Genomic DNA, 9,643 nt, shown 5'->3' on the forward strand with positions numbered 1-9,643 from the left:
TGGACAGGGCGGGGTTACATGAAGTTATGCAGGTTTTATCTCATTTAAGGGAGAAGCTAAGGTGGTAATGCCACTTGCATGGGATTTGAGCTGACAAATAGGCCTTCCCTTGAATATAAAGCCAGTACTTCACACGGACATGGAAACCGGTGGCCCAGAGGCAGACTGGTGCTGTGCTGAGGACACCTCATCCGACACCTGTCTTGCACGGCTAGCAAGTGTCATCCAGAAGCTCTCAGAGTTTTGACTGGTTTGGAGAAATGTGATTATAGCAACACAATTTATCAGACTCTATCTCAGAGGCCGTCTAGTCTGATCTGTCGTGCAGATTTGAAAGTGGAAGAGTTTTCCCAATAGTGCAGCACAGCGGAGCTCGGTGCAGCCTGGGCCCCTGAGGGGTCTGCGACATAGAGGTAGCTTATCTCAGATGTAGGAAGAGGTTTTCTCTGTGTTTTCCTCAAAAATACGGAGTCATAGCATGTTTTCTATAGGCACACGTGTGGGTGTATTCACATGTGTTCACACGTGTATGTACGTGTATATACATACATCCCACCCAGTGGATCCTATGGGATTAGCCTTACTTTAGATTCAACAGTCACGGCAAAGGCCCTTGCCATGTGACATTCCCAAAGAGGAGCCGCTGGCCTTGCCCCTCCTAGTTGTAAACATGTCGATGCCAGCGCAGCGTCGGCACCAGGCTTGCTGAGACTGCCCTGCGGGCGCGCGCCTCGTCTTTGTTCAGCCCACCGGTGCTTACTGAGCGTCTGGGAAGTACCTGGCGCTGGGCCAGACGCCAGGGTCTCTAGTCCACTCGTGTGGAGGACAGCTTAACACAGCCAACCACAGGGCGATAACGCCTCACCCGTCAGAATGGCCATTATCAAAAAATCAACAACTAGCGTGTTGGCGAGGACGTGGAGAGAAGGGGGCCCTCGTGCACTGTGGGCGGGAATGTAAACTGGTGCAGCCACGATGGCCAATAGTATGGAGGTTCCTCAAAAAATTAAAAACAACTACTTTATGACCCAGCAATAACACTCCTGGGTATTTTTCCAAAGAAATCCAGAACTCTAGTTTGAAAAGAGATGTGGACCCCTGGGTTCGTGGTGGCGTTATTAGTAATAGCCAAGATATGGAAGTCACAAAGTGTCCACTGATGGATGAGTAGATAAAGAAGCGGCGCATACATACAGTGGAACATCACTCAGCCATTAAGAAGGAAATCTCGCCATTCGCGACAACGTGGTTGGACCTAGAGAGTATTATGAGTGAAATAAGCCAGAGAAAGACGGATGCCGTGTGATTTCACTTATATGTGGATCTTAAAATAGAAGCAGACTTGTAGATGCAGAGAACAAACTGATGGTTGCCAGAGGGGAGGGGGGTTGGGGGGATTCGTGAAAAAGCTGATAGGGAATAAGAGGCGCAAACTGTCAGTTTATGAGTCACGGAGATGTCATGCACAGCATAGGACAATAGTGTCATAACTGCGTGGCAACAGATGGGTTCTAGACTTACTGTGATCACTTCCTAAGGTACATAAATGTCAAATCGCCATGTCAGACACCTGAACCTAATACAACCTACATCAACTATAATAAAAAACAAAATTATCCAAACGTTTAACTGCACGGTAAGTGCTGAGGGAGAGAGCCCAGCTGCCCTGAGGCCTATCGGCCAGGCATCCTGGTCCAACCTGGGATGGGGGGCGCCCTAAGGAAATGATGCTGGGGCAGAGCCCTGAGTCCCAGGAGGGGCGAGCTGGGGGTCCGGAGCAGCAGGTGTGAAGGCCCTGGGGTGGAAGGGGCTCCCTGGAGCACAGCAGGAGGGCGGGATGAAAGCTGAGGCCGAAGAAGTGGCTAGGGGCCAGGCCACACAGGGCTTGGGGCCACGAAGGCGGGATCTCCCGGAAGTCAGGACTGAAGGGGGGGGCTCGAGGCAGCAGCCAGTGCCGTTTCGTTCATGTCTCAAAGGACAAGCAGCTACCAGAGAGTCCTGCCCTTGTCGCTGTTCGTGGTCTCACTGCCCTCCCCGGCGTGTCCCTCCTTCAGGTGCTGACTACACCAAGCCCCTTCCCATCCCCCAGAATCCTCAGCGGCGGTGCCTGCGGACTGGCCTTGACAATCTCATTAGTGTGGCGTCAGGGAACCGTCCTAATCCGCTTACCCGGGAGTGGGATAAATGCCCGGTGACCCCGTGGTGAGGGCTGCCCAGCCACTCGACCCACGGCCCGAGACGCCCCAGTGCTTGGTGAGTAGTCACCTTCCCCAGCTGCCTTTCCTGGGGCCATTTACCCAGGGGAGTTAGCGGGCATCTGCCCAGAGGGTGGGAAGCCGGTGGGCTTTTCACCACCAGGCTGAGGCCTGGATCTGTGAGACCCCACCACGGCCCTCTTCTTCAGAGAGGACACCCAGCTGGTCACCTCTCTGCCCTCCCCCCTCAAGTCAAACGGTGGTACAGGCTGTCCCCAAGGCCAGCAATGGTCTGGGAGCCTTGGGCCACACGTGCTCAGTCAACTTGGGTGGGCACCAGCCAGAGGCAGGGCTGGGACTGGGGCCGCTTGGGCGGTGGTCACCACAGGACAGCTCCATCAGGCTCAGAGCTGCCCACGCCAGGCCGATGGCTCAGGACTGGGGACGGAGCCTGGTTGGGCCTACGCTGTCTGGGCTGTGGCAGTGAGTGTCAGGGTCTGGTCTGCCTTGGACCCCTCCTGGGCTGGGGCTGGTACCAGCACTGAGGCTGAGCCTTAGGGAGAGAGGGTCCATGGCTGGGTCCACCCCACGCAGGTGCCAGCACCCACCACCGAGCCTTTGGCCAGTGGGACCGCTTGTCTTTGCCTCCTGGTTGGTCGCAGCCTGGACGCTCTAGCAGGCAGCTGTCGGCAGCCCAAGGCTTGAGTCAGGCGCTGCAGCCCGCCAGATGCAGGGCAAGAAAGGGGACCCAAGAGGTGGTGGCTGGGGAGTGTGGTGAGGGGGCGGTGGCTCCCGTCTGTGTCATGGGCTTAGCCTCAGAATGTTCTGGACCCCAGCGGCCCTGAGGGATTACTTTCCCTCTGGTGCTAATAGGCTTAGAGGAAGCTGAGCTGCCCTTGACCTTGGCCAGGGTTACCAGGGCTTAGGGCATCTGGGGAGAGGAGGGGAGGTCCCCCTGCGCGGTGGTGCAAGGACACCAGTAGGTGACACTGGCCCCAGAGCGGGCTCCGAGCACGGCGAGCGGCGGCCGGTACCGGCAGAGGGAGGACATTGCTGGGCGACGATGCCGCAGCTCGGCGTCTCTTTCTGAGACAGGCCGCTCCCTGCCCGGCACCCCGCTCCCCGTTTGCCAGTCATTCTGCAGTTCGCCTTGCTGCTGGGTGCCCTTCATGCCGCGTGACTGAGACGAGTGTCCCAACCCCCAGGGATTGGGGAGGGAGTGCAGAAGGGGAGGCATGTGAGGAGGGGTACACTTGCGGCCCCCCTTCCTGGCCCCAGTGGAGCCCTGAGTGGACATGGCAGAGGCTGCTGTCCAGTCGTGCTGAGGGCCCCCTATGTCTCATGTTTTGGGTTTTCCTCTGCTCCGGTGGGTTGAAGGGGGTTGGAAGCGGGAGGGATGACTGGATGACCCCCTGACCCCCCGCCTGATCTGCCACCAGCCCACTGCCTGAGGAAGTTCAGAAGCCAAAGGTCACCACAGGGTCTCTGCCAACCTGGCCATGAACCTGGAACTGCCCAAGCCCGAGATCCGGTCGGCCACCAGGGTGACTGGGGGGCCCGTCACCCCCAGGAAAGGACCCCCCAAATTTAAGCAGCGGCAAACCAGGCAGTTCAAGAGCAAGCCCCCCAAGAAAGGTGTCCAAGGGTAAGCAGAGCTGAGGAAGGGGCGCCCCTGCAAGGGGGTGCAGGGGCCCGGCCCCAGGCTGCACAGCAGGGATGTGGGGCTGCTCTCCATCCAGGGCTGGGGAGCTGGGACCTCAGCACCCTTACCTGGCCGAGCGTGGTCCCGTGGTCCTAAAGGGGTTCCCGAGGGCCTGCTCGGGGCCTGTTTAGGGCTCCCCATTCCACGGCATGGAAGCGGGAGGGGCTCAGGGCAGTTCCTGTCACTCTCCAGCTGTTACTGCCAAAGGGACCTGGGAACCACACTCACTCACACACACACACCCAGGGCACACAGCCCGCCCACACACCCAGGGCACACTCACAACTGACACCCACACACCCAGGGCACACTCACAGCTCGCACCCACACACCCGGGGCACACTCACGGCTCACACCCACACACCCGGGACACACTCACAGCTCACGCATACACACCCGGGGCACACTCACAGCTCACGCATACACACTCGGGGCACACACACAACTCACACCCACACACCCAGGGCACACTCACAGCTCACACATACACATCCGGAGCACACTCACAGCTCACACATACACACCTGGGGCACACTCACAGCTCACACCCACACACCCGGGGCACACTCACAGCTCATACATACACACCCAGGGCACACTCAGCCACATGCACACCTGGGGCACACTCACAGCCCCCCACATGCACTCAGGACACACTCACAGATACTCCATGCTCTTAGGAACCTATACTCAAGTGCAGGCACACCGCCGCGCACCTCGCTCCACTCTCTCCCTGGCCACTGTCCTGACCGCTCTGTCCTTGCAGGTTTGGGGATGACATTCCTGGAATGGAAGGCCTGGGAACAGGTATGACAGCTGCTAGGTCTCCCCAGGTCCCCCCACTCACCTGTCCACTAATATACGGGGCCCAGGCTTACTTGGGGCACTGCCCCCAGCCTGTCCTTCATTTTCTCTCAACACCAAGCGTCGCATCCCCCGGAAGTGGGGTTTTTCCCACAGGGTGGGTTCGCCGGGGGCTTGGAGGGGCCAGAAGAAAACGAGACGCCCTTGCAGCCCCCTCCCCCCAGCAGCAAGGCACACCTTCTTCCATCTCCTCCCTCGGGCCTGCTTCACTCCCTCTCTTCCGGGGTGGGGCACTGCCCCCCGCAATAGCTGGAGTGTCTTGGGAGGTGGGTCTTCACCAGGACCGGTACCCTCAGCACTCAGGGTGAGGCCACGGCCCGTCCTGGTCACGCTGGCCCCTTCTCCTGCAGACATCACGGTCATCTGCCCATGGGAGGCCTTCAACCATCTGGAGCTGCACGAGCTGGCCCAGTACGGTATCATCTAGCAGGACCAGCCGGCCACGGCCCCTCCCGCCCCCGCTGCCCGCTCTGACCCCTGCTCAGGATTCCAGCGTGGGGACCACCCCCGAAGGCATTCGGATCACCGGCTTGTGTCTGCGGACCATTGGAGGGGGTGTCAGGCCTCCTGACCCCAAGAGCCCACCACTTCCCTGCCAGACACTGTTTTGGGGCCCCCTGGTCCTGCTTAACTTCCAGAGACACTGACCCACAGACCCTCTCCTCCCGTGGCTGGAAAGCCAGGGCAGCACCTCCCAGGAGCGTCCCCCACACCGCAGCCCCCTGTCCTGCCTGTCAGAGGTGAGGACAGCACCCCACTAGCCATTCCCAGCTGGTGCTCCTGCGTTGGCGTGGGGAGTGGTGGGGGTCCTGGGACATCAGAGAGCGAGCGAGGCCCCTCCGAATCCACCACGCCTGTGGAGAGCTTGTCCTTGGCCCACGTTTGCTCTTCCCATTTCAAAATAAAATTTCTGTGCCCTGCTGACCCGTCTGGGGTGTGCTGGGCATGGGGACAGGGCCCAAGGGTGTGGGTGGCTTCAGAGGAGCATGTGGACAGAGGCACAGGCCTGGCCAGGCCAGGAGGGAAGGGAACCCTTTGGGCACTGCCCCCGGGCCCGCGATGACGGGGGCCGCACGCAGCCAGGCCAGGGCAGGGGCGAGGCGCGGGCTGCACGCACGCCCAGCGGCCAGGGCAGGGCTCACCGAGGAGGTGGGACTGGACGAGGCCCAACAGCAGCCACACCAGGAGCAGAGAACGCCTATCCCCACCACACAGGTGAGAGACAGGTGCAGAGACATTGGGGAACTGGCCCAGTGGCCCGGCCAGCCCGTCCTTAGTGTCCACTAAAGCTGGACAGATGCACCAGTGACCCAGCAGTTCCGTTCCTGACACCATACCTAGGGCAAGCCGGCGCACCCCCACACTGACCCACGCCACACTGTCCCTGGCTGCAGTCATCGTCCAGAAGCCGCCCAGTACACATCAACATGGACCAGGTGCGCTGACCAGGCGGTGGCTCCCAGGAAGGGCCTCCATGGACCCGTCTATGGGAATGCCAGAGAGGCCACCCAAGGGGAAGATAATAAAGCCAGAGCAGAGGCGACTGCAGGGAGGGTCGAGGGGGCCTGCTCCGGCTGGATCTAGACGTGGTGGTGGGTCCGCAGGTATTTAGATAGGTAAGAATTCCTCATGTCACCCACTTAAGATCGGTGCGATTTACTGTGTGAATGATACATCTCAATAACACTTACTCCCCGCAAAACAGCCTTCTGGAGGCAGAAGCCTGGGAAGGAGAGAGGTGGCCTCAGAGGAGTGCAGGTGACAGGCTGTGGTGATAACTGGTGCCTCAGGGGTGGCATCATGGGCGGGGCCCTTAGGCGGAGCTTGGAAGGCTGGCATGGGAGGAAGCGGTCAAGCGCAGGGGTCAGAAGTGGGCATGGGGGTGGGAATTGAGGGCCCAGCAGCAGGATTTCACTCAGCTTTCTCTCTCCCGCCTGGTGGCCTCGCGGGCACCGTCCTTGGGAGGCAGATAATGCCAGGCAGCAGCGCTCAGGCGGGCCTGCGGTTACACCCAGGCCAACGCGGTTGGCAAGCGCGGGAGCAGCGCGAGGCGGTGGTCTGGGCGAGAGGCTCTGGAAGCGCGAAATCGGATGGCGGGGGGCCTTGGGAAAATAGACCGGGCAGGAGGCGGTGCCCGCTCTGTAGAAAGGGGACCTTGGGGACCCAAGGCACAGCAAGCAGGTGGAGGAGGCCAGGTATCTGAGGTGCGTGTCCACAGCGCCTGGTGCGGGACTCTGGCACTGGGAAGCGGGGGAGGCCTGCAGCCCTGCACCCCATCCCGGCGCCCCCGACTTTCGTCCCATCTGCCAGTCAGCCCGGGGCCTGCTTGGCTGGGGGCCCGCCACAGGCGCCGCAGCTCGGCTGGACAGGACCGGCCGCCCCACCGGTTCCGCGGCTTTTCGTCGCCGCCTTGCGGACAGCTAGAGCCCTCACCAGCTGCGTGGCCAGCAGGAGCTCCGCCCCCTGGACCACCACGACCGCGATCACGAAGCCGCCCACCGCCTGGATGTTCTGGCGCAGCCACTGTCGGAGTGGCGCCCCGCAGCCCTCCAGGTGCACCACTCTCTGAGCCACATCCTCATCCAAGCCCAGGGCACCGAAGCCGCACTGGTCGTTGACAGAGGCTCCATCTTCCTGAGGGTCGATGCAGCAGGAGGCAGGAAGGCTGCAGGCCTGGACCCCAGGCGAGCTGCAGTTAAAGTACCTGCGAGGCGCACCAGGCGTCAGTCCGGAGGGCGGGGCCCACTGTGTGAGACTCAGTCCCGTGTCGCATGTCTCTTACCCACCTTCAAACTCCCATGGCCTCACACATGCGTAGTGGGCACACACACATCACGCGCGCACACACACCTGTGCATATGCACACATGCATGCCTGCATGTGCAAGCACAAATGCACATGCACGATGCATACACATGATGCACGAGGCACAGAGGTGCAGATCCACATGCGCACGGGCACGCGTACTTGGCGCACACACAGACACACACGCCACACCCAGGTTTCTGTAATCGGTCCTGGCACACGGTTCCCCTCTACGTGCAGGCAGAGGTGACAGCTTCTTGGCTTGAATGGACATGTTCAGTGAGATGGTGAAGGGGTGGTAATCGCTTGGTGAGGGGCGGGGGTAGGACGGCCTGGCTTGGTAGATGCTGCAGAGTTGGTCTGAACGGATAGAGCCTGAGCAGGAGGTGGGCTGAGGGCTGGCAGAGGTCTCTGTAGTGGTCCACGAGTCATAGCAGGACGTGAGGGCAGGACTGGGCAGTGGCCAGAGGTGGGAGGCTTGGAGGAGCTTCCAGGGCCGAGAGGGAGCGTTGCCATCGTTACGGCCCCTAGGTGCTCCTGACCCACGACGGGCATCCAGGTCCTGAGACCTATAACTTTGCCCCGTCGTCCTCCTCCCCAGACACTGTCTCATTTCCCAGAAGACTGAGCCTCACTAAGGCAGGGGCTCGAGGGCCAGCAGGGTAGTTGGTCACAACACAAGGGGCAGCCACCAATCCGAGATCACACGCAGCCACCAAACGAGAACAACCCATGTGGATGCTTCCAGAGTGCCCGGCACATTTTAGTGACTGTTGCGTCAAATAGCCAGTTTTCAAGAGTCTCCACATGACTCCATTTGTCATGATCGGGTGCCTGGGAAGGCCCAAGGGGGGGCATATACCAGCTGTCATGGGGGTCGTGTGGAGGGCAGGTGCAGCCCTGTGTGTCTACACGTGGGGGACAGATGACAAAACATATCCTGGAGCAGAATGTGACTACACTGTGCTGTGTTCCTCAGCACTGCTTAAGCACACACACGGACACACGCACACACACGGACACACGCACACACATGGACCCATGCACACACGTGGACACACGCACCCATGTGGACATGCGCACCCACGCGGACACTTGCACACACACATGCGGACACACGCGGACACACGCACCTATGCGGACACTTGCACACACACATGCGGACACACGCGGACACGCACACGCACGCGGACACACACACCCACGTGGGCACACGCACCTATGTGGACACGTGCACACACCGCAAAAGGAGACTGTCCTGAATTAACCTGAAAGCTATTCGCATTTGACATTGAGGTGTTTTGTATGGTGTCCTTACCTAAAACCCCAAATTGGCATTCTACGTCTGCTGGCTGATGTGGCCCCTTCTCCGCGAGAGCCCCTGCATGCTCCCCTGGCCCGTGCATAAGTGTGGGTGTGTGTGCGAGTGTGTATGTGCGCGCGAGTGTGGGTGTGCGCGCGAGTGTGGGTGTGCGCGCATGCGTGTGTGCGCGCGAGTGTGTCTGTGTGCGCGCGTGCGTGTGTGCGCGCGAGTGTGTGTGTGCGCGCGAGTGTGTGTGTGCGCGCGAGTGTGTGTGTGTGCGCGAGTGTGTGTGTGTGTGCGAGTGCGGGTGTGTGCGCGAGTGTGTGTGTGTGCGCGAGTGTGGGTGTGTGTGCGAGTGTGGATGTGTGCGCGCGTGCGCGCGTGGCCGCCCGACCGCCCTCCTCCCCTGGGCGGCAGGACTCACAGGTTGTGCTGCCAGTCCTGGTAGGAGGCGGCCCCGCAGCACCGCAGCCCAAGCTGCACCTGGTCGACGAGGAAGTGCAGGTCGGGGTCGTCTTGGTACCGGGTGATGGCCAAGCGTAGGGCGTGCTCCAGGCCATCCTGCAGCGGGCCCCAGAGGGCCACCACCAGGGCCCCCGCCACGGCCTCCAGCACCAGAAAGGCGAGGAGGCCCCCGGAGAAGCAGCGCAGCAGGAAGGTGTTCTCGCAGAGGGCGCCCAGGCAGCCCGCCAGGCTCACGGTGCTGACCGCCAGCCCCACCAGCAGCAGCCCCAGCATGGGGTCTGCGGGCAGGGGGCCCCCCCAGCTACTCCC

General features: G+C 61.0%; 2 protein-coding genes across 2 annotated transcripts; one reads left to right on the plus strand and one right to left on the minus strand.

Annotated features, from left to right (window-relative positions):
- The first annotated feature begins 2,057 nt into the window (after positions 1–2,057).
- On the plus strand, positions 2,058–5,673 carry PDE6G (phosphodiesterase 6G). The gene is made up of 4 exons (XM_011373699.2): positions 2,058–2,253; positions 3,635–3,840; positions 4,664–4,704; positions 5,112–5,673. The coding sequence occupies exons 2-4, from the start codon at positions 3,695–3,697 to the stop codon at positions 5,186–5,188; spliced, it is 264 nt and encodes an 87-aa protein (XP_011372001.1). The 5' UTR covers positions 2,058–2,253; positions 3,635–3,694; the 3' UTR covers positions 5,189–5,673.
- Positions 5,674–6,947: 1,274 nt separating this feature from the next.
- Positions 6,948–9,637, minus strand: TSPAN10 (tetraspanin 10). The gene is made up of 2 exons (XM_023519642.1): positions 9,294–9,637; positions 6,948–7,465 (listed from the first exon to the last, which is right to left on the minus strand). Exons 1-2 carry the CDS (start codon positions 9,605–9,607, stop codon positions 7,072–7,074), a joined length of 708 nt encoding a protein of 235 aa, XP_023375410.1. The 5' UTR covers positions 9,608–9,637; the 3' UTR covers positions 6,948–7,071.
- Between the last annotated feature and the right edge of the window lie 6 nt (positions 9,638–9,643).

The sequence above is a fragment of the Pteropus vampyrus genome, unplaced genomic scaffold (assembly GCF_000151845.1).
Source record: "Pteropus vampyrus isolate Shadow unplaced genomic scaffold, Pvam_2.0 Scaffold227, whole genome shotgun sequence".
Classification (NCBI taxonomy): domain Eukaryota; kingdom Metazoa; phylum Chordata; class Mammalia; order Chiroptera; family Pteropodidae; genus Pteropus; species Pteropus vampyrus.